Raw genomic sequence first — 24,688 nt, forward strand, 5'->3', positions numbered from 1 at the left:
CCAATGAGTTTCTTCACAGAATTGGAAAAAACTGCTTTAAAGTTCATATGGAACCAAAAAAGAGCCCGCATTGCCAAGACAATCCTAAGTCAAAAGGACAAAGCTGGAGGTGTCACGCTACCTGACTTCAAACTATACTACAAGGCTACAGTAACCAAAACAGCATGGTACTGGTACCAAAACAGAGATATAGACCAATGGAACAGAACAGAGACCTAACACTTTCAAACCCAACTCCCCATCTTCCCTCCAGAATCAGCTCCTCCCACAGCCTTCCTAATTGTACTTGCTCAGACTAAAAGTCTTGGCATTCTCCCAGACTCCTCTGTTTCTCTGGCTGTCCAAATGTATCCAGAATTTGATCACTTTCTGCACATTCCAAAGTCCCACCCTGGTCCAAGTCTGCAGTGTCTCTTACCGAGATTATTGCAGCAGATTCCTAACTGGTCTCCCAGCTTCCACATTGCTCCCTTCAATCTAGGCTCAACATGGAAGCCAGAGAGAGCTTCTTACATGCAAGTCAGTTCACATGGCTCCTGTGTTCACAAGGTGTAATGGCTTTCCTGTTTCTCACTGTAAAAGCCTGCAAAGCCACATCTACACAGTGGCCTCACAGGCTTTCGCTCATCTGGCCTGTGTAACATCTCTGACCTCATCTTTTCCTTTACTCACCCTGATTCACCTGCTCTAACCGCACTTGTTCTTTTGATGCTCTCACCCCAAGACTTTTTTATTTGCTGTTCTCTCTGCCTGGAGCCTTTTCCTCCCACAGGGTCTGCATCACTTAGTCCCTCACCTCCTTTCAGTCTTTGTTCAAATGTCACTTCTCTAGTAAATGCTTCCCTGGTCACTCTGTTTTAAATTGCAGCCCACTCCTGCTATCTGACAATTTCCCATCTGCTTGCCTGCGTTTTCTCTATAGTGTTTATCACCATCTAATATGCTATATATTTTACCTATTTATTTTGTTTATTATCTGCCATTTCTTTTGGAATGTAGGCCCATAAGGGCAGAACCTTTTCTTTATTTTTTTTTTTTTGTTTGTTTGTTTTTCACTGTTGTTATTCCCTAGTGTCTGGAACAGGGCCTGGCACATAGTAGATGCTCTGTAAATTGTTGTTGCTATTTTTTGTAGAACAAAAGTAGTGTCTGACATGGTCAGCCGCTGAGGTCAACCTATACATAAAAATATGGTCAGGCACTGTGGCTCATGCCTGTAATCCCAACACCACATCTCTACCAAAAAGTTTTTTTTTTAATTAGCCAGGTGGCACACCTGTAGTCTCAGCTACTTGGGAGGCTATGGGAGGATCACTTGAGCCTAGGAGTTCACGACTGCAGTGAGTCATGATTGCACCACTGAACCCTAGCCTGGGTAACAGAGCAAGGACCTGTGAAAAATAAAAAAAATTTTAAAAGCTGACCTTAAAGGTTTGTAGTGTAAATAAGTCAAACATTGTACATAGAGTGCCAAGGACAGTTGTTAGGCATGGAGTAGATGTTCAATTAGTTATAGTTCCCCTATCCTTATTTATACTGCATCTTAAATCTGGGCCATAAAGCTGAAATTCTTACATCATTGGAAAAAAATTTTCCAAAGGCCAACTAATTTAATACTGTTATCCATACAGGTTTATCTATTTAGCTTGTCATTTCTAGTTCTTTAAAAAATCCTGAGTTCCATAACCAATTAAACTTGAGTGATTCCTAAGACAATTCAACCTACCCAATAACAAAGAATTAAATTTATGATTCCTTGGTTAACTAGTAATCAATGAGCTAATTAAATGCAGGTTGCTCATTATTAGTATTAAAATACATAAAACATCTTTATTGACTGGGCGCAGTGGCTCACGCCTATAATCCCAGCACTTTGGGAGGCCAAGGCGGGTGGATCACGAGGTCAGGAGATCAAGACCATCCTGGCTAACACCGTGAAACCTCGTCTCTACTAAAAATACAAAAAATTAACCGGGTGTGATGGCAGGCGCCTGTAGTCCCAGCACTTTGGGAGGCTGAGGCAGGAGAATGGTGTGAACCCGGGAGGCGGAGCTTGCAGTGAACGGAGATCATGCCACTGCACTCCAGCCTGGGTGACAGAGGGACTCCGTCTCAAAAAAAAAGAAAAAAAAAATATATATATATATATATACACACATACACACACACACGTATATATATATGAAATAAAATAAATCTTTATTATTTTAGGAAAAAGTTTCAAGACTCAGAAGTAATAAAAAAAAGGGCAATTACTGGTCATTTTGACATGATGTTTGTGTGACAGCTTAGCAAGTGGAGATTGAAAGTATATGGTTAGCACTCCCTGTACCTCTTCCTTTTGACCCCCAACCAGGACTTGGTCTCAGTATTAATTGTGGAATACATATTGTAGGTGGAGAAGGATTCCCAGTGAAATTAAGCAAACAGCCATAGGTGAGATGTTCTGCATCCGGTTAGGATGCAGTGAATTAATGCCTACTGTATTCTTATCATCTCTTTCCTCCAATGTCTTAAAATTTAATTTATACATCTTTTTAAGAAATAAATGCCTATGTACAGGAAGTGAATCTGTAAATATACACTTGCCCATATGTTTCGAGCAGGTGCCAGTGTTGTCAGAGTAAAACACTTCATTTAACTAGAAATCACTGATCCAGCAATCTCTACTTCAAGGCACAGCCAAGATAAGAGGAAGTAAACAAATTCAAAATGAAGACTGGAGCATAGGGAGTGGCCAAATTACGTAGTTACTGGTGTTACAAAGCACCTGCTATATGCTGGGAGCTAGGCTGCGAGGCATTTTACATCTTTTCTCTCCCAGAGTGTTTCAGACTAGCCAACATGGATGAGGTAGAGTTCACACTCTAAAGCTAACACGTATTATTCTTAGGGACCCTTGCAGTTTTTCATTTATTTTAGATGCAACATGAACATCTTTGGTACTCTGATTTTCAGCCAACGTCAAACTAGAATAACATAAAGTTGCTAACACAAGAATACTGATGAGAACAGGGAATGACAAGCCATAGCAAAGAGAAGGAAAGAAAAGCAAAAGTGTACATAAGAACTCTTAAAGCTGCATCAGCCAGGACCTCTCTGTGCAGGGGCCAGTTACCTTTCCCTCCTCAGCTAGCTCTGATGACATCTCATCCCCGCACACACATTTACCCTCCTGGCCTATGCCCTGAAGTTTCGCGGGTTCCATTATGAGGGCAACCAAATGTGTAATATAGTTTGAATGATTTCATCAGAATATCTTTAAAAAAAATGTTAAGTCCTTTCTATCAGCATAACGGATGACAGACTAATGGTTGTAATATATCTCTGACCAGTTTAGAAGTAAACTCTCCAGTGGCTTCTGAAATTACTCAATGCGAGATATTATCATGATCCAATATAGACTTTTTACAGCTGTCTATTGTTTTCAACTACTTAAAATATTGACCATACTTTTCTTCCAAAGATAATCGTTACTTAGACATTAATTATTAATACTTTTATTAACTAAATATAAAACCTTGAGAGCTAGATTAAAGACTCTGATTTGTAAATAATATAATTAGTATAAATCACATATCCCATTTCTGACTTTTTGCCAGATTCATCCAGCGCTAACTAAAAAAACAGATCTTTATCAGATGCCAAATTTCTAATGGATTTGATGATATGTGTTTACTTTTATACAGTATGTACTTTAAAAATAAAATTTGTATTATTTTACAAAAGTCATCTAAGTCCTAATGAAATATTATGCCTCTTAATGGCTGGTTAAGGGGCACTTAGTAGTTTACATTTTATTCCATGTCTTGAAAAATAAATATTTCAAAGATAGAGTGAATAGAAGTGAATAGGATGGAATTTCTTGTTTTGATCATATTACCTCAATTCTGTTCTGCTTCACTCATGACCAAAAAACATCCCAATATGGCGGTTGCAAGCCAAATAGATTAACAAAGGCTATATCTCAGGAATAGACTAAAAGTTATTATCATCCTTTTATCCAGCCATGCCAATATGAATCAGATATTTAATTATACTGTAAACAGTGAAAAACACACCTCATCTTCCAAAAAAACGTAAACCAGAAAATATAGCTTACATCAGAGCAAGTCCACATATATTGATCAGACTGACAAGGTAAAAGTAGAAGTACACATAGCTTCCTTTTGGACATATCTGTAAGATCAGAAAGCTTTCTGCCGGTTACAGATATTCACAATCAGAATTTGCAGCATCTAGTTTGGAAACTTAGATTTTCTGCTGCTCTTAGTAGAACAAACTTCCCGTGGTTTACCTCTCAACCGTCTAATAAGACATCAGACATTTTTCCAGAAACCACTCATGTGGAGATCTCTGAGCGGCCTTGAGTCCCTCTGTGTGTGTACCCTTCCCTCCTGTGTCCTGTCCAAAGTCTCACAGTCCATATCCATATATATATATATATATATATATCACCTTCAACATATATATGAAATAGTCACAGATGCCATGGATCCCTACTGTGTCCCCATATGCTTTACCTTATTTTCACAAGGTTAATATTACTCATATGTTGACTCTTATGTTGTTCCTTTTTTTAAAATTCCAATGTTTTCAGTGTTCACACCCATGTAACAAAGGCATATCCTCAGCTCCGAGGGCCTTTTAGACAAGTGTGCAAAGCGAGGTACTGTGACAAATAGACATCATTGTGAAAGATATAAAAGATAAACCAGTTAATCAAGAATTATATTTTGAGAAAGGTTGTCTCATCAGTCAAATTAACTTTCCCTGATAATTACATAATTAAATAATTGGAATGTTACAGTGCCTTTGTAATACATTGTAATAGTAAAATATATTTGATTAGAACATCTGTTCTTATCTGTTGTTTATGAGGATATTATTTTATGATTAAATGGGTATGACTACCTGTGCCACAAGGTTTCTTATGGAAAATGACACCAATCTCCATTACCGTTGGACTCCAAGAGTCTGAGATTTCTAGACACAAGATTTGGTCCTATGGCCATCTTAATATATCCTAATATAGCAAACCATAGTTGTTGCTGAAAGTTTGGAGGCATACATACAGATTATGTTGTTTATTTCTGTAATTAGCAGAAATCTCAGATAAGAGAATTCAAAATTAAGCAGGACAGGAAGGTCAGTGAGTTCAATACCCTTCCTGCCCACATATAAAGAAAAGGATGGTCTGAAGAAGAGATAAGGAACTTGCCCAAGTCCTGTAGCTTGCTGGATGGTCAAGCTGTAATTCCAGCCTGGGCAATTTTAACCAGTGTGTTTGCACTACTTTAAATGTGTTCTTAATCTTCATATCATTCCAGTCTATTAAACTACTTTTCCTTTTCATTTTCCCTTTTGGTCTTTTGTTTTAGAAACAGCACTTGATCTTTCAATTATACCCACTCTGGGGAATCTCCTAGAGCTGGATTTACCCTTGACTATACTCTCTGCTCCCCAGTGCACACACGTACACACAAACACACATACACACATGCATACACATACCCCACCCTCAGAACCATCTATTGACGAGATGGCTGGGTGAGTTAAGGATGCATGAGTTAAGGAGGCATCTGGTCCACCAATGGAAAAGTGGAGTACCATAAGCTCTGGGAATTTCCAGTAATGTTTAATCACTTCAGTGTTTTGAATGCTGTAATCTAGAGTTTACAGCAGTCCATAAAGAACAGGGTTGCAGAATCTTACCGTCAGAAGCGGGCTTAGAGATTTTGCATTCAAGTTGCAGAGGCTCAGCAATATTATGACTGCCCAGCATTGCCTAGAAAGCTGGTAATGAATAGCAGCTAGCCTTGTTGCCATAAAATTATTTGCCCCAAAATAAGAAGTGAGATTTTATAAATAGTTAGATAGGACCTTGTACATTTCTTTCTTACCCTGAAAATTACACCGATCTCCATTACCAGTGGACTTCAAGAGTCTGAGATTTCTATACACAATGTTTTCATTGGTTGAGCAATGGATGCTTAATGAAATTATTTTGACTTGTGATTTGATTACCTATTTCCTTTGTGGTTGTAGATTTTATAACAAGTGCTGTTCATTTATTAAATACATGAAATTTATTTTACAGCTCTATGAAAAGTTGCCCTGCTTCTGACGAATTTAGGTGAGTGGAATCCTTTGTATTTCACAGTACTGCACTGTGGTCTGGAAAGTATGTTTCAAAGAATCCTTTCTCTAATACTGCTGGAAAGAAATATTCCCTTTATTTTCAAATTCATACAACATTTTTTTTGTTTGCCTTCAACAGAATAATTTAAATATATCTAGTAATTTTCTATATAAAGCTTTAAAATCTGTCACAAACATTATCTGTCTTGAGCTAATGTAATTGAAGGTAGATTTTCTCTTTGTGCACAAAAGATAACATTACTAAAGTACATTTGTATAAAGTATCCAATATAATTTAGGAAAGTGTTCATTTGCTATTGCCTATATTTTGTGTTTAATTAAAATGTATCAAGTTTTATGGGATATAAACTCACAGCAAAGTTAGTTTCTTTGAAGACTGGAAGGCCAGGCATGGTGGCTCACATCTGTAATCCCAGCACTTTGGGAAGCCTTGGCAGGAGGATTCCTTGAGTCCAGGAGTTCAAGACCAGCCTGGATAAAATAACAAGACTTGTCTCTACAAAAAAAAATTTAAAATTAGCCAGGCATGGTGGCACGTACCTGTAGTCCCAGCTACTCCTGAGACTGAGGCAGGAGGATTGCCTGAGCCCAGGAGGTCAAGGCTGCAGTGAGTCATGATCATGCCACTGTACTCCAGAACAATCTGGTAGCCAGTTATAACTTGTACATTTATTGCATCTTCAAAATAAAGAAATTGTCCCAATTTTATTAACAAGGTATTGGTCATTGTGCTCTATGCAGTTTGAGAAAATTACATGCTCCCATCCATAACTTGCTTTAATGCATTCCGTAAGAAGCTTGTCCAGAGGAGAAAAAACTCACAAAAGTGTTCCTATTTTAATCATCATTATGATAATAGATAGCATTTATTGAAACTTTCTATGTGCTGGATACAGAGCTAAGCACTTTACCTTATCTCTTTTAATGTCATTGAAATCTTCCATCACCACCAGTTCTTGCCCAAAAGATAGAAAGAGGTTTATGTCCATGGAAGAGATAACTGCCCATTGGTAGACAATGTACCCTGTGGTAGCTTGATCCAGGCTAGCAAAATGCCAGTGGAGTTGCAGTCCTAGTCCATCCATGGTGGGGACACCTGGGAACCTAGCCAGCGACCAGGAGACCTTTCCATGTAACCAGGAGTTCAGTAGCAGAAGTGAAACCCTTTAAGAAAACCCTTTAAGAATCCTGTGTCTTTGTGGGTCTCAGCAACAGTATCAGTATGGCCTTTCCTGAAACTGAAATTTTAAACCATTTTAAATCAGATTCTCTTTCATTCTCCCTTCCCTTCTCAGATATGCTCCCAGAAAGCATTTTGAGTTCTAATTTATGGAAAATGAATTGATGGAGTGAAGTATTAAATGAGAAATTAGAAGCTCAGGGAATGTGGAAGCAGACAAAATGCTATTGTATTAAATATCTTTTCTTAGACATTGCTTACTCCTAGAATGTAGCTCCTATGAAAGGATAAGTGCGTTTGACATGAGATTTCTAGCTGGAGGTTTGGTCTTGAGGGCAAATGGATCCATGTTTTGGTTCACACCATTATGTCCAGAGAGCATTTGCTTTATGGATGTTAAAATATGTGGAGATGAGAATTGGCCCCTGACTGAGGTCAGGAAATTATAAGACACAGATGGTGATATGTAGTAAAAGCTCTAAAGATGATGCCACCTCCTTGATATTTGTCCATGAGAATGGAAAATGGGGGATAAGCGTAAAGGCAAAGGAGAGTCAAATGCTCTTAGCATTCTATGATATGGATTTGACTCCCTCTTAAGCAGTAGGTTGGTATAATATGAGAACTAGAAGTTGAGACCAAGGAACTCCTTGGAGCTAAGAGGAACTAAGCCTGCATAGACTAACAGGAAAAGAAAACGCTACTGCAGAGAGCCAGAACTGGGAATGAGGCCTCGACAGCCTGGCTGTCTCTGCTGCTGGCTCTCCGGGTATCCTGTAAGAGTGGAACAGACTAGGTATTCAGTCCTCTCAGATTCTTCCATAGCCACTTCCCATGAGACCCTTGTTGGGTCTGGTCTGTGAGCTTGAGGATCCTATGGGTGGTCTGTTCCATCACATGCCGTCTGTGGGTAAACTGGAGTCTCCTGCAGCCTCCTCAGGACTCCTGTGTCCCCACCCTGTGTGTGTGGGGAGGGGAAGAGAGGGAGTTGAGAGGGGATGCGATTCAGCCTTTCAAACTCTGCTCACCTTTTGTCCACAGAACAGCCTCGCACAGAGTCTGAGTGGGAGAACAGCTTCACCCTGAAAATGTTTCTTTTTCAGTTCGTTAATCTGAACAGCTCCACATTTTACATCGCATTCTTCCTCGGAAGGTAAGAACCTGACCCCTGCACACCTCCCCAAGCTGAGGACAGAACACTTAGAGGTCACTGACCCGTGGGTACAAAAAGCCTCCCTTAGGGTGATTTATACAAAGTGTCAAAAGGGAAGAGCATCCTCCTCCCTTCCCTTCCCAAATCTCAAACCACCTGGCATCCCAGGGAAATCATCTCCACTCAAAACTGCCTGTGCACATTTTGTTGCTAAGATAAGCAGAGGTAAATAGTTTGAGCATGTGAATGATGCATTGAAAACTTATGGCCTCTGTCTGCACCTGAATCAGGGCCCTGGCTTTCACACCTATGACAGCAGGTGGCAAAACGGAAAGGGGGCTGCAGCATGTTCTGGATTCCTGACTTCCCTGAAAAGAGAAGGATATCCTGACAGGAAAGGGGGCAGAAATGGGATGCCAGGGTAACTTTTAAATCCAGCAGTTATGGGGATTTGGGAAAGATTCCCTGTGTAGTGGTAATGTCGCGTGAATTCCCTGACTTCTGGAGGCGTTTCAGAGGAGACAGGAACCCAGGAAGGGCCAGGTATAGGGTTTTGGTGAGATCAACACAGCAGTCTCTCCTTCATTTCTAGCTATTCCAACAGCACAAAACTCTAGGAAAATAGTTCAATAATTTTTTTTAACAGCATGACTATTACTCAGAAAGATCAAATGTGTTTAAATCCAGGAGTTAAACTTCTGCTTACGCAGGCCAGAGCAATTGATATGCAGCAGAAAATGTTAAAAGTCCACAGCAAGCAGCAAGAACTGGCTTCTGCATTAGGCAGCCTGACAGAAAGGCCAGAAGAGAAATGTCCCCTGGAGAATTCCAGAAGCTCTGGTTGTGACAGATCTGGAGGGTTTCCTAATTCCCCCAGACCTACTACTTATTGTAGCAGTCACTCACATTGGAGAATGTGCTAAACTAAATGTAATATTCACTGAAAGCTTGGACCTAGAGCACTAATGGCTTGTTTTTCTTTGTGTGTTGAAGATTTACAGGACACCCAGGTGCCTACTTGAGGCTGATAAACAGGTGGAGACTAGAAGAGGTCTGTATTCTCCCATCATTCCTTGTTTGCAACAGACTTGCATTAAACAGCCTTAGGGCAACTTTGTGTAGATTAGAAACCAGACACCCTTTCTTCCTCTCCATTGATTCTGGAATTTCTGTGTTTGCTTATCTTGCAGTGCCACCCTAGTGGATGCCTTATTGATCTGTGTATGCAAATGGGTATTATAATGGTGCTAAAGCAGACCTGGAATAATTTCATGGAACTTGGCTACCCGTAAGTACCTTAGTATCAATAATTGAGAGGCAGCATTGCTCATTATTGGCTTTTCTAGGTGTGGCAAGTAAGATAAGCAATGCAGACTCAGCAATCAAGCCAGTGCGTGCACCTGGAACTAAGTGCTCACATTTAGACATCCAAAGGCAGCCATAAAATCATAAACATTGGCTCTTCTGGGAGATTTAGCACAATTCACGTGAACAAACGTGAATATTCTTTAAGGAGCCTCTGTAGGCCCCTAAGTATTGGATACTTGCTTGTGAGCCACTTTAAATGATACCTCTGACCTTTTGGGCTCCAGCATTGCAAGTCCTCAGCTATGTATGACACATTAACTACATCTCCACTCTCCCATCCCCATGGTAAACCTGGTGATAACATGTTGACAACAATGAGCAAAAACTTGCGTCAACTTGGTAAGGATAACCTTGAATTCTGCTGTGTTTGCTCAGTTCTGGTCAGTTAAGTTTTAATAGGGACATAAATCAACAATGCTTCTATTTCTGCTTTAATTCCACACCTATTGGTTTCCATGTCAGCTCAATGTCTCTGTAGAGACAAAGAAAACTCAAGGTTTCAGGGAGGACCACTCAGCCAGAACAATTAGCGGGAACTTGGTTCATTTCAGAAAGTCTTTTCTTAGCTCTCTGTCAGAACCAAAGCCAGTAATTTTCTGTTCTTAGATTTATTTTTAGAAATCTTATTCCAGGCAGGGCACAGTGGCTCATGCCTGTAATTTCAGCACTTTGGGAGGCCAAGGTGGGCGGATCACGAGGTCAGGAGATCAAGACCATCATGACTAACACAGTGAAACCCCACCTGTACTGAAAATACAAAAAATTAGCCGGGCATGGTGGCGGGTGCCTGTAGTCCCAGCTACTCGGGAGGCTGAGGCAGGAGAATGGTGTGAAACCAGGAGGCGGAGCTTGCAGTGAGCCGAGATCGGGCCACTGCACTCCAGCCTGGGGAACAGGGCGAGACTCTGTCTCAAAAATAAGAAGAAAGAAAGAAAAAGAAATCTTGTTCCAAGTATTTGATGTTTTCTATAAAACTTTTTAAAAATAAAACATAAAACAAAAATTATCAGCATTATGTTCTACATTAAGACATAAACCACAATTAAAATGTCATAGACATCAAGAGAATTATATTTTATCTTCTAGTAATAAAGACATAGAGCAAAACTGTAAAGTAGGCAGTTTGTCTTTGATATTCATCCCTTTATTTGCTTCATTTCCCATGTGTTTTGTTTTTTGGCACTTCTACTCCTGGATATCCTTCAACTTTTTCCTTGTACTGCACAGAACACAGACCTGCCTCCACCATCTCATTTCCTCAATGCTTTCTCATATTACAAAATGCACTCCTGAACACTGCTAAGGGTTCCTGTGCTAGCCTTACCAATGCCAGATGCAAGTTACTGGGAGTCAGAGCCCCTGTGGAGAGCTCAAGCCAAAAGCAAGCAAGTACAGCTGCAGAACTGCAGGTGTCTGTGCACCAAGAGAGGAAGCATTTTGTGGGTTTGCAGATCTTTAGGCCCCTGACGTCAGAGCATGCAGTTCAGCACCCATGTGGCAAGACTGCTCAAGGGTCCTAAATTAAGCCACTTAAGCCAGATACTCCTCAAGATGTCTTGGTATTGCCTTTGTACTGGGATATCCATTTATAGATATTCTCAGTCCTCTATTCAACCCTCACAGGCAATGTCCAATATGAGACAGTTTCATGAATGATTAAAATAAGTTCATCAGTCATTCTGTTTACTTGCTAATAGAAATACTTGAAGTATAGACTCCATTGTTATTTTCTTACCAACCTGAGGCTTTATTTCTTTGATAGCCTGTCCTGAATTTTTTCAAACTATGTTTCTATATTCAAACTCTCCTCTTTCTCATTACCTAAGTCATATGATCAGTTACATTTTGTAAGAATTTGATCTTTTGCCCAGGTTAATTCAGAATTGGTGGACTAGAAGAAAAGTACGACAAGAACATGGACCTGAAAGGAAAATAAGATTCCCACAATGGGAAAAGGACTATAACCTTCAGCCGATGAATGCCTACGGACTCTTCGATGAATACTTAGAAATGAGTATGGATATATTCTACTTTATTTTATTAATTATAAATTTTAGATCTCCAGATATATTCCACTAAACATATACTCATTATCATCAAGGTCCTCAGTGCATAGGAATTCCTAAGCCAAACAGAGAGGAAGGCATGTCCTGCTTAAACTATGCTACTCTTACATTTACAGAATCAGATTTCTCTAGAATCAAAGCAAAGCAATTTCTCTTAGCATGTATCTAAGACCATGGGCTTTGGAAGTAAATTATCTGGGTTCAAATCCTAGCCCTATCATTTATTAACTGTGAAACCTTGGGCAATTACTTAATCTCTCTTTATCTCAGTTTCCTCATCTTTAAAGTGGGAATAATAATAAGAGGAACCATTTCATAGAGTCTTTGTGTTGATTAAATGAGTTAATGCATGAACATGACTTAGAGCAATGCCTACCTCATTGTATACATAGTACATGTTACTTATATCACTATTATTCTCTTATTCTTTTTGTCTTCTAGAAGGAAAGACAAATAAAATATCTTAGATAAATTAAGTATATATATTTTCTTTCATTATTAAATTGAATATGTATATATTTCTTTTCATTTTAAGCTCTAACATAGGAGCGGAAATGAGGGAAGGGCTGGGCAAGATCCATTTCTTCTAAAGGAAGCAGTTTTTTCTGGGCAAATTTGAAATTTAAAGTATTAGTAGAATTGATACTTAATGTTTCTTAAATTGCGTATGTTCTAAGTATCTACTTATGTCTTTAGAGTTTCAATTATAGAATGGCAGAATGATATAACCTGGGGAAGAAATCAATTTGTACATTAAAAATAAAACTTAATAAAGATAATTCATTAAGAGAACTAACCATTTTGAGATCCCTTAATGGATTCTTCTCCCATAAAGAAGACAATGAACAATAATGTTGGTATATTGAGTGTTTAAAAACAACGTTTTATGTGGCTAGAATTTGGTAGTACTCCAAATACTGAAATATCTTTGCAGCACAGAACAAATCTCAGAATTATCACAAGCAGACTGATGAGTTCTAACTGCTCAAGTCTGTTCTTTTGTTTTTGCTATTTCCTTAATGACTTCCCCACTTTGTTATATACTTTAAAATGTATTCACTGAAGTATAATAGTGAAAAGGTGTACATAAGTGTAGAGATCAATTAATTTTTACAAATTTTCAGAAAAATGTAACCAAATCTATGTAGCTGAGAGGTTGGCAAACTATTGCCTGCAGGTCAGATTCAGTCCACTGCCTGTTTTTGTAAATAAAGTTTTATTGGAACACAGCAACTCCCATTTATTTACATATTATTTGTGGCTGCTTTGGCACTGCAATAGTAGAGTTGGGTAGCTGTGTCAGAAAGTGTCTGGTCTGCAAAGCCTGAAATATTTACCTTTTGGTTCTTTATTTCTGGGAAATGTTGCTATCCAGTGAGCTAGATCAAGAAATAGATTATTATCATTATCAAAGAAGACTTCTTTGTCCACTCTTCCATTTATTAAACCCTCTCTAACCACTTTCCTGACTTCTAATACCATACATTAATTTACCTTTGTTATTCTCCATTTAAATGGAATTGTCGAGTACATACTCTTTTGTAGTTGGCTTGTTTCATTCAATATTATCTTTCTAACATTCTCCCATGTTGCTACAGGTAGTAGAACTTCATTTTATTGCTGCATAGTATTCCTAGAATGTAGACCAGGAGCCAAATTATGAAACAGGCCGTTTGTCTTTGACACCCACCCTATCTTTCCTTAGTCATGTGCGGTTTTTTATTTGTTTGTTTTGTTTTGTTTTGTTGTTTTGCATTTCCACTCCCAGATGAGCCCCAACTTTGTCCCCTGCTGCTCTGACACAGCACACAGACCCCCATACCACCATCAATCCCTCAATCCTCCACATATCATGAAATGTACTCTTGAGCACTCTAAAAAATAATGTGCTAGGTAACTGCATTTTGACAAAAGCAAAGCCTCTGCCAAGCTTGAGTCAGGAAAAGACAAAGGCAAATTTACTTGTAGGAGTGAAGACATCAGTGTGCCAATAGATGAGCTATTTTGTGAGTTTGCAGATCTTCTAGGCTCCTGAATAATAATATACTATTATTGGCCAGGCGTGGTGGCTCACCCCTGTAATCCTAACACTTTGGGAGGTCAAGGCAGGTGGATCACCTGAGGTCACAAGTTCAAGATCAGCCTGGCCAATGTGGCGAAACCCCGTTTGTACTGAAAAATACAAAAATTAGCTGGGTGCAGTGGCAGGTGTATGTAATCCCAGCTACTTGGGAGGCTGAGGCAGGAGAAATGCCTGAACCTGGGAGGCAGAGGTTGCAGTGAGCCAAGATTCCACCATTGTACTCCAGCCTGGGAAACAGAGCAAAACTCCATCTCAAAAAAAAAAAAAGTGCTATTATTTATCCATCCATTCTACTGCTGATAGACACTTGTGTTGTTTCCAAATTTAAGCTCTTATAAATAATACCTTTATGAACATTTTTGTACATGTGTTTTGATTAACATGCGTAGATGTTTTTATTAAAAATTTACGTAAGAGTGGAGTTAGGAGGCCATAGATATGCATTTGTTTGTCTTTAATAAACACTTGAAAACAGTCTTCAAAACCGGGTTGTGCCAGTTTATACTCTGGCTAACAGTAGAACAGCTCCAGTTATTCCATAAACTTACTAAAACTTGTGTTCGTATTTTAGCCATTTGGGTTGGTATGTAGCAGTATCTCATCATGATTTTAACTTGAAATTTTATAATAACTAATAATGCTGAGCAGCTTTTCATATGCTTATAGTCATTTGGATAAACTCTTGTGAATTTATATTCAAGCCCATTTTTTGTGTGTGTGGGTATCTATGTCTTTTCCTTAGTGATTTGTGATTTATATATTCTGGATATCAATCATTTGTCAGATATATATGTTGCAAGTTAAATATCATTTCTCAGTTATTGGCTTGACTTCTCATTTTCTTATTGGTGTCTTTAAATGAAAAGAAATTTCAGTTTTGTTCTTCTTCAAAATTGTTGCCATATAAGTTTTAGAATCAGATTTCTAATTTCTATAAAAATCTTACTGAAATATTAGTTGGGATTAAATTGAATTCCTACATCAATTTGAAGATATTTGATGTTTTCTCAATCCATGAAAATGGTATATCTTTGCATTTATTTATGTCTTTTACATTTTATCAGCAATACTTTTGTAGATTTTAGTATATAGGTTATGTAAAACTTAGATTAATTTCTAGGCACCTTAGGAATCTTTGCAACTGCAAATGATGTTTTTATTGTTTTATTTTCTAATGTTTTGTTATTAATATTAAATATATAGAAATATTGTTGTTTTGTATGTTTGCTTATGCAAACTTGCTAGCATCTAGTATCAATTATAGTTGCTTATATATTTTTTGAGATTTTCTACCTGTATATACATAATTATATCATCCACATATAATGATAACTTTACATTTTCCTTTTTAGTCATTATGTATATATTTTTTTGTTCTTGCCTAAATGCACTAAGACCTTTTATATAATGCTGGATAAAACTGGTGATACTGGACATCATTGTTTCCGACCTGAGGGGGAAAATGTTCAGTATGTTACCGTTAAGTGTGGTGCTAGCTGTATTGTTTTGTACATACTTTTTATTGTTTCCTTAAAGAAGCTGAGAGTTATTATCATGATTAGTATTATATCATGTCATTTTTCTGAATCTATTGAAATGATTATGTGATTTTTTTAAAAATGTTACTAATATAGTGGATTTCATTGATTATTTTTTGTTGTTAAAAAGTTGTTAAAGTAACCTAGCAAACTTGGAAAAAAATCTCCACTTGGGTCATGATGCATTTTTTTAATTACCAAGTTCAATTTGCTGATATTTTGCTTCTGATATTTATACACAAATTCATGGAAGATGTTATAGTGTAGTTTTTCTTTCTTGTAATGTTTCATTCAGACTTGGGTATCATTTTTATGATAGTCCTTTAAAATGATTGGGTAATTTTTTCTCTTAAACAGTTTACATAAGATTACTATTATTTCTTTCTTACATACTTGGAATAATTTACAATGAAGTAGCAGGACCTGAAATTTTCTTCATGGGAAGAACTTTAATTATAGATTTATTTTACTTGATAGATATAGGACTATTTCAGTTTTTATTTCTTCTAGCATCTGTTTTCATAAGTTGTGTATTAGTTGTGTGTCTTTTCAAGAAATTTGTTCATTTCATCTAAGTTTTCAAACTTAGTAGCATAAAATTGTTTATATATCTCCTTATTAACTTTTTATATATCTAGGGTATATAGTGACACCCTTTCTTTTACTTATAACTTCATAGTTTGTGCTTTTCTCCCTTTTTTAAAACAGCACCCTAAAGGTTTATCAATCTTTTCAAAAGAAAAACTAACTTTGGGCTTTGTTGATTTTTCTTTACTACGCCTTTGGCTTCTGGTTCATTCATTTCTGCTCTTATCTTTATTTCCTGCCTTTACTCCCTTTGGGGTTAGTTTCACTTTTTTTCTCAGCATCTCAAGATGCTGATTTTCAGATTTTCTTTTTTTCTAATATAGGGATTCAGCGCTATAATGTTCTCTATAAATACTGCTTTGGCTGTGTCCCACAAGTTTTCATATGTTGTATTTTATTAGCAAAACATTTTCCATTTCCCTTGTAATTTATTTTTGACTATGCATTTTGAAGGAATGCATTAGTATCAAAACATCTAAAGAGTTTGGATATATTGCTGTCATTGATTCTAATTTAATTACACTGTTATCAGAGGATATTCTCTATGTTATTGCAGTCTTTTGATATTGTGTGTATATATATAAAGATTATATATATATATAAAGATTTACCTTATGCTCCTTTATACCATCTGTGTTGATATATGTTTCAAGTATGTTCTGCAGTTGGTTGTTTGGTATAATGCTCTATATTTTTATGTCAATTCAGCAAGATTGATTAATTGTGTTTTTCAGATCTTCTAAGTCCTTGTTAAATATTGTGCCTCTTATCTACTAGTTACATACTTGAAATCCACAAGTATGATTGTGGATTTATCTTACTCTATTTTTAGTTCTGTCAACTTTTGCTTTATATATTTTGAAACTGGGTTATTTTGTACATACAAGTTGGATTATTCTGACTTACTGTTGAATTGATGTTTTTATCATTATGTAAAGTAATTATTTAATGATACAACACTTTGAGGATGTGATGGGCAAGAGGCTGAAGAGCTAACCTTAAAACCTTTCAAAGGGCAGGACTGAGCCTCTTACTGCCTCTCAGAGCTAAGGAGATAGGGACCCACCAGGTTCTCAATCACAGCAAAGAAACAAGAACAAATCAAAGGTGGACTAAGCTTTACAAAAACTCTGTGCCAGCACTAGCCCAGCTTAATCTGTGACCAGCTTTAAGTGATTTCTCTTATCTGCCTAACATCACCAGGAGGAATTCTTTATGGTAGAAAAGAACATCACTAAGAGCGGAGTATCACAAATTTGTTCCTAAAGAGCTAGATAGTAAATAATTTTGGCTTTTTGAGCCAATGGCACAATCAAGGCTATTATGTAGACACTTTTACAGCAATTTAAAATATAGCCTTTTAAAATATAAAAACTCTTCTTAGCTCACAGGCAGTTAAAAAAGAAAATCAGATGATTGGTCAAATTTGGCCACAGGCCATAGTTTGCTAACCCTTGATCTAGAGCCTCTACATGTGTGGCATACAATAAAAAGATTACTAGGTATGCAAAAAGGCAAGAAAATGTGACTAATAAGAGGGAAAAGGAGACCCAAAGATGATTCAGAAATTGGGTTTAGCGCAGAGATGTTCAAATAGCTATGATTTATATATAAAAATAGAAGAAAATATTGACAAAATGGTTGAAAATTGAGACTTTTAAAAGAGAATTAAAATCTATAAAAATAATTCTAGAATTGCAAAATATAAATCTGGAATTAAGAACTCATTTGATATGTTTAATAGCAGATTGAGGCTGGATATGGTGGCCCACGACTGTAATCCCAACACTTTGGGAGGCCAAAGTTGTTGGATCATCTGAGGTCAGGGGTTCGAGACCAGCCTGACCAACATGGTGAAATCCTGTCTCTACTACAAACACAAAAATTAGTGTGGTGGTGTGCGCCTGTAATCCCAGCTGCTCTGGAGGCTGAGGCAGGGGAATCACTTGAACAGAGGAGGCAGAGGTTGCAGTGAGCTGAGATCATGCTATTGTACTCTAGCCTGGGCAACAAGAGCAAAACTCCACCTCAAAAATAAAGAAAAAAAAAATAGCAGATTGACTCAACATAAGACAGTAAATTAGTGAACTTGAAGACAAGTCAATAAAAAGAAAATCCAAACAAGCCCAGAGAAAAGAACAGAAAAACAGAGCAGAAAACGTAAGAAACATGCAAAACAGCCAGAAAGGCTGAAATATTTGTAATAGAAGTCCCAGAAAGGAATAAAGAAAGAGGAAAAGTGATATTTGAAGAGGTAATGTCCGAGAAGGGGTAAATTAAAAGGAGGTAAACTTATATATTAGAATATAAAACAGTTAAAAGTTTAACTAGATCTATATAGATCAAGATAATATCTCAAAATTATCATGTGATATGAACAGGGCAAAAAAATTGTAAATAATGATATCATTATGTAAAGTTTAGGCACAAAAATTATTTACATGATATATGCACTATGTATAATTTATTGCTATATGGGCATTTATGTGTGTGTGTGTGTGTGTGTATATATATATATATATATATATAAATGAACTGGAAGGATGCATGCAAAACTCATGTCAGCAATTGTCTCTGTGAAGGGAGAGGAAACCACTCAAGAGCAAAAATAGAGGAGAATTCAGTTTTATCTATATAGTATTTATTTTATTTATAAAAAGATATTAAGCAGGTATGACAAAATGTTACCAAGAGTTAATAGTAACATTTCCATGGGTATATGGAAGTTTGTTATATCATTCTTTATGCTTTCCAATATTTAAAAGTTTTTTGCCAAAGAATTTTTTTAAATTAATCTACCTCTATTGTACAAGTCTCTTCCCTTGACAAAAAAAAAAAAAGCAGCAGCTAATGGGCATTACACAGTTAATCACTTCAAGACCAATATCATATGGGTCACCTTTGTGCTATGTAAAAATGATTAGTTGGTTTGATTTTAGGCCATAATATTTAACTAGATAATGAAACTCATTAGGTATCAGATAAACAAAAACTACCAATGAACTAAACACATTTTCCTTTTAAACTTGCAGTTATTTTCAATATAAATACAACCTGAAAGAACTAAACTCTAGTTGCATTTTTCTGTCCATAACATCCAGTACTGTTAGTGATTGTAAGAATTATCTCTGTCAGTTTTATATCTACCTGATAGGTTTTCATTGTGTTCTGGCTTTTCTTCATTGTAATTACATGTCAGTCATTGAACCAGCATTATTTGATACCTGACAAGTCCTTCCCATACACAAAACCCCTGTAGTGAGTATGTAGGAAAAAGAAACATAAAGAAGTTGCTGTTTCTACTTTCATGAAGCTCACTGCAAAAGGGGGAAAAGGCAAAACACCACAAAATCAAGACAAAGTAAGTTTTATGGTGGTGAGCAGAGTTGTGGCAGCTACAGAGGAGGTAGTAGTTAATTACAATTACGGAAGACTCAAGAGGGTGCATTTGAGTGTACTCTTGAAGGAAGAATGACTACTTTATCAAAGTAGTCATAGAAACACTAAGTGCGTATATGATGTATCCCCATAAAATCAGAATCGGCTACTGGTTTAGCCGGAGTAGAGGATTGTTTGGGAAACCTGTTTTCTTTGTGGGGTGTATTTGGACATGAGGCTTGGAAGTTTGCTTGGAGTCAATTTACTGAGATCCTTGAATGGCATGGTGAAAAGTTTGGGATTTATTCTGCAGCCAGTGAGAACCTACTGAAATATTCTGTGTAGGGAGATGAGTGATGGGGTTGAACCAACATTTTAGACACACTGACAGCAGAATGATAGGGCAGGGAGCTGAAAGTTTGGAGGCAAAAAAAGCCAGTTAGAAAATCAGAGTCTGAACTCAAGTGGGGACAGGGCAGAAGAGGGAGAAATGAGAGACATTTTTGAAGAGTAATTGTCAGGACTAGGAGGCTAATGGTTCTGAAGGCTAAGCTAGCCGAGACCTGGTTTTTATGCAAGTTGATTCTGAAAGGAGGAAAGGAGGAGGGACATAAAAGGATAAATACGTTCAAGGATGAGGTTCAGAGATTGGTTTGGGGAGTGCTGTTTCTGTAGCATAACAGACAACTGGAAATTCCCTGAAAAGAGTCAGGGTTAGAGATAGAGAATTGAGAACCCTTATCAGAGAGATAATAATGAAGTCATGGGAGTCGATGGACTTACCAAAGAAAGAGAGAAGGCAAGAGAAAAATAAAACCAAGGTCGAAAGAGAAGAGAATGCCCACATCTATTGGTGCATAAAGAGCCATCTAGCACAAGCACCAAGTGTGAATGTGACCAAAGACAGGGGACACCTGGAGGTGGCAAAATAACCAAGATGAGGTAGATGGATTCTGCAGAACTCTGGAGCTACACCACTGAGATTAGAGTCCCTTCTTAGTTACTTGTTTTGGGCAAGTTACCTGACCTCTTTGTGCCTCAGTTTCCTTACCTGTAAAATGAGGATAATAGTACCCACCATATAAGGTTGTCATGAAAATTAAATGAGTTAGTGTATATGAAGTAATTAGAACAATGCCTGTTTTTACATAGAAAATGCTATATATGTGTAATCCTTGTTTTGTTATTGTTACTTTCTAAAATCAAATTTGTAAATATATTTTTACTATTTTTACAGTCATATATGTATATATACATAGTCATTCAAACAGCCAAATACTTTTCGTCCATGATGCCCAGTAAATTTTATTTTTTTATTTTCCATTATGATGACTGGTTGTTTTGCATCAGAAACCATCCCCTTTTAAAACAAATTTTATTTTGAAAGTTGCAAAAAAAGAGTAGTTTCTATACTTTACCTTACTTTTGATAATGTTAATATCTTACGTATTTATTAAAACTAGAAAAGTTAAGAATACAATGCTATTATCTAATCTACAGACCTTATTTGAATTTTGCATTTTCCCAGTAATAACTTTTTTCTTATTCACAATACTTCCAAGATCCAACATTACATTTAGATGTGTTGTCTCCTTAGTTCCTTTTGATCGATGACAATTCCTCAGTCTTTGTTTTTCATGATCTTGACATATTTGCAGAGTATTTGTCAGTAGTTTTGGAGAAGCTCCTTCAATTCAGATTTGTCTCGTGTGTTTGCATAATTGGGTTGGAGTTACTCATTTTTGGCAAGAATACCACAGAAATGATGTTATACCCTCCTCAGTGCATCATATCGGGGTGTATAACATCATTATGTCATATTACTGGTGATATTAACTTTGATCACTTGGTTAAAATGATGTTTTTGGCTGGGCACGGTGACTCACACTTATAATCCCAGCACTTTGGGAGGCCGAGGCTGGCAGATCACAAGGAGTTTGAGATCAGCCTGGCCAACACAGGGAAACCCTATATCTACTAAAAATACAAAAAATTAGCTGGTCGTGGTGATGGGTACCTGTAATCTCAGCTACTCAGGAGGCTGAGGCAGGAGAATCACTTGAACCCAGGAGGTGGAGGTTGCAGTGAGCCGAGATCGCGCCACTACACTCTAGCCTGGGTGACAGAGCTCGACTCCATCTCAAAAAACAAAAAGATGTTTTCCAGGTTCCTCTGCTAAAAAGTTACTGTTTTCCCTTTGTAATTAGTAAAAATTGTGTGAGGAGATACTTTGAGAATCTGCAACTATCCTAGTTTCTTCAGTATACTCTCCTTTACTAATTTTAGCCTGCTTTGATATTTCTTGCCTACAAAAGTTATTCCTGTGATGTTTGACTAATGGTGATTTTTTAATTTTCATCATTCCTCCTATATTGATTAATTAGAATTCTACCATAAGGAAGAGCCACTCCTTATCTCCCATTTATTTATTTAATCACTTATTTATATAAGTATATATTTACATCAGTCTGGACTTAGATACTTAGTCTTTGGGCTATAATCCCATGCTTTCATCATTAATATTGTTTCATACAAATTGTTCCAGATTTGGCTATTAGGGGTGCCTTCAAGTTTGTTCTGTGTCCTATTGGCATGTCCCCATTGTTTTTTGAGCATTTCCTTCCTTTCTGGCATCACAAGATGTCCCAGGCTTCTCTTGTATTGTTCCTACCATCATAGCTCTGGAATCAAACCTTCCTCCAAGGAACACTGATTCCTTTGGATAGAGAATGATATTTAGGATACAAGATCTGGATCCTAGGTCCAGATCTCATAGCTCCCAGGATTCCGTTGCTTCCAGGCCCAGGAAGTGCCTCTTTTTCCAGTCTCCTGGCCATCTTTCTGGAAGAGATGTCCCCTGTGCATCTGTATTAGGAAAAATGGGACTTAAGACAATAACGTATCCAGATTATGATCCCTTTGAAAATAGGAATGGAAAACCAATACTCTCTGTTATTTTTCCTTTTTTCTTTTCTAGTTCTTCAGTTTGGATTCACAACTATCTTTGTGGCAGCTTTTCCCCTAGCACCACTTCTGGCCTTACTGAATAACATAATTGAAATTCGACTTGATGCTTACAAATTTGTCACACAGTGGAGGAGACCTTTAGCTTCAAGGGCCAAAGACATAGGTAAGTTGGATTTGCATATGTTTTTAAAATAAATATTAAACATCTGGCAGGTAAAATTTTAAAAGCCACAAACTTCAGATTTTTTAATTATGGTTTCCATGTATGATAATTCACCTAATTTTTGCAAAGAATATTATATTAGTTTTAAATAATATTAGACAAGAAGTAAAGCTGCTATTTGGAAGTTTGTAATTTCCAGTGCTAGAGAATTTGTGCTTAAATTGTTTCTCAATTTGATTATTTCTATCTTAAGATTCTTGAATCTAAAATTTAGATTTGTTATCACTTACATTCTTTTTGAAACAGATCTTCCCTTTGCTTAACTTTGATTTATTCTTTCCTAAATGTTTGCCTGATTTACATGAAGTCTAATCCAGTGTTTCTAATGGCAGAGGTAAACTTTGGTATTTGACTAGAGATGCTGAGTTCAATCAGATGCAGCCCCAATGAGAGTTGCCTGAGATCAAAGTCTGTCTTTTATTAGTCTCTGCATCCAGTGCTTGGCACAGAGCAGGCAGTCACCCAGCCAATATGTGTGGAAGAGAATTGCATGTGGATGTTATTGCTAATGATGTCTTTTAACTTCCATGTGAAACAGACACACATTCTGGGAGCACCTACCCTGGGTCAGTGTGTCATGGGCAAGGCCCACAAAGATGAACAGAAGGCTATCCATACCCTTAAGGAGCTTCCGGTCTGGTGGGGCTTGACATTATGTGTGCTGATCCTATCAGATGGTATTTTGGTGCCTTATCATTGACCAGAATTCTCTGCCTCATGTCTGATCCTGACTATTAAGTCATGAGCATATAGACACTCCCATAGAAACTTCCTCAATGCCACGTTGTTTGCACAAATCCTTCCTCCTGGTTGCAACTGTCAGTATTTGGAAAGATGAAGAATGGACCCATGAAAAGGACTTTTAAAAATGAATTCCCATTTTTTTCATAATTATTACCTCTGCTTTGTGTATGGAACTAACACAACACTTCTATTTGAATAGGAATTTGGTATGGAATTCTTGAAGGCATTGGAATTCTCTCTGTTATTACAAATGCATTTGTCATAGCGATAACATCTGACTTTATCCCTCGCTTGGTGTATGCTTATAAGTATGGACCTTGTGCAGGCCAAGGAGAAGCTGGGCAAAAGTAAGTTTGCTATAAAACCATTATACAATTTCTATTTCCTAGCCGTTTTTTGAGGTTGGACACTCAGACAGAAGACTTTGCACTGGAGAATATGGAATACATACCCAGAAGGAGAGACCTGTGATAGGGAAGGTGGAATTATAATTTATAATAAATAATAACACTGTCAGCCAAAGAAAACATGTCCTCATCTACCAAAGAGTTGGAGGACATACAAGTCAGACAGGTTTTAGATGAAATCCAGTGTAAGAGTAGCAATTAATCATTTTCCCTACCCCCGACCTCTGCCCACTATGAATTTAGAAATGTGTGATATGCTAATGTGTATATCAAAAAAGTAGTATATGATGTGTGTATAGTGATATCATTTTATGAGTTTGCAAAAGGACAGTTACAGTCTGATTTACATTGTGTCATTATGTGTAGACTCTGCAGATCTTACATAGGAAATATGGAACTATGTACTGAGTAGCCAGTAGGTCCTCAATAAGTATTTGTGGAATAAGTAAGTGAAAGACTTTTTCCTGGGTATTGACCTGACTAATGCCTATATTACCCCAAGCAAGTTGGATGGACTAAACTCCCTGGGAGGGGGATCAATTCTATGGCATTGCCTCAATGGTTTGCAAAGCCAGGGCAATCTACATATGGTCAGATAAAGCCTAGTCAAAATTATAACACATCCCCTAGCTTTCATTCCTGTACCTTGGAAAAAGGACAAGAAGTCTTAACATACTTTCAAAATCTCTGTTTGGCTAAAGCCAAAATAATTAAATTCTTATTATGGGATTTAGATGTCTATAGGTCAGAGTGAGGTGTGTTTGGGGATCACAGGGTCTTCTTAATAACCCAGAAATCACCCTACATGAGCTGCTGTCTACTTACACAAGC

General features: G+C 37.2%; 1 protein-coding gene across 1 annotated transcript in view; it reads left to right on the plus strand.

Moving 5' to 3' along the window:
• Positions 1-24,688, plus strand: part of ANO4 (anoctamin 4) — a 411,426-nt gene that overhangs the window by 370,111 nt on the left and 16,627 nt on the right. Inside the window, 7 exon segments of the mRNA XM_017887290.1 lie at positions 6,101-6,136; positions 8,384-8,495; positions 9,489-9,546; positions 9,686-9,783; positions 11,735-11,877; positions 22,494-22,646; positions 23,650-23,797. Of these exon segments, the coding sequence (XP_017742779.1) occupies positions 6,101-6,136; positions 8,384-8,495; positions 9,489-9,546; positions 9,686-9,783; positions 11,735-11,877; positions 22,494-22,646; positions 23,650-23,797 (748 nt within the window).

This window comes from Rhinopithecus bieti, unplaced genomic scaffold (genome assembly GCF_001698545.2).
Source record: "Rhinopithecus bieti isolate Rb0 unplaced genomic scaffold, ASM169854v2 scaffold_15133, whole genome shotgun sequence".
NCBI lineage: Eukaryota > Metazoa > Chordata > Mammalia > Primates > Cercopithecidae > Rhinopithecus > Rhinopithecus bieti.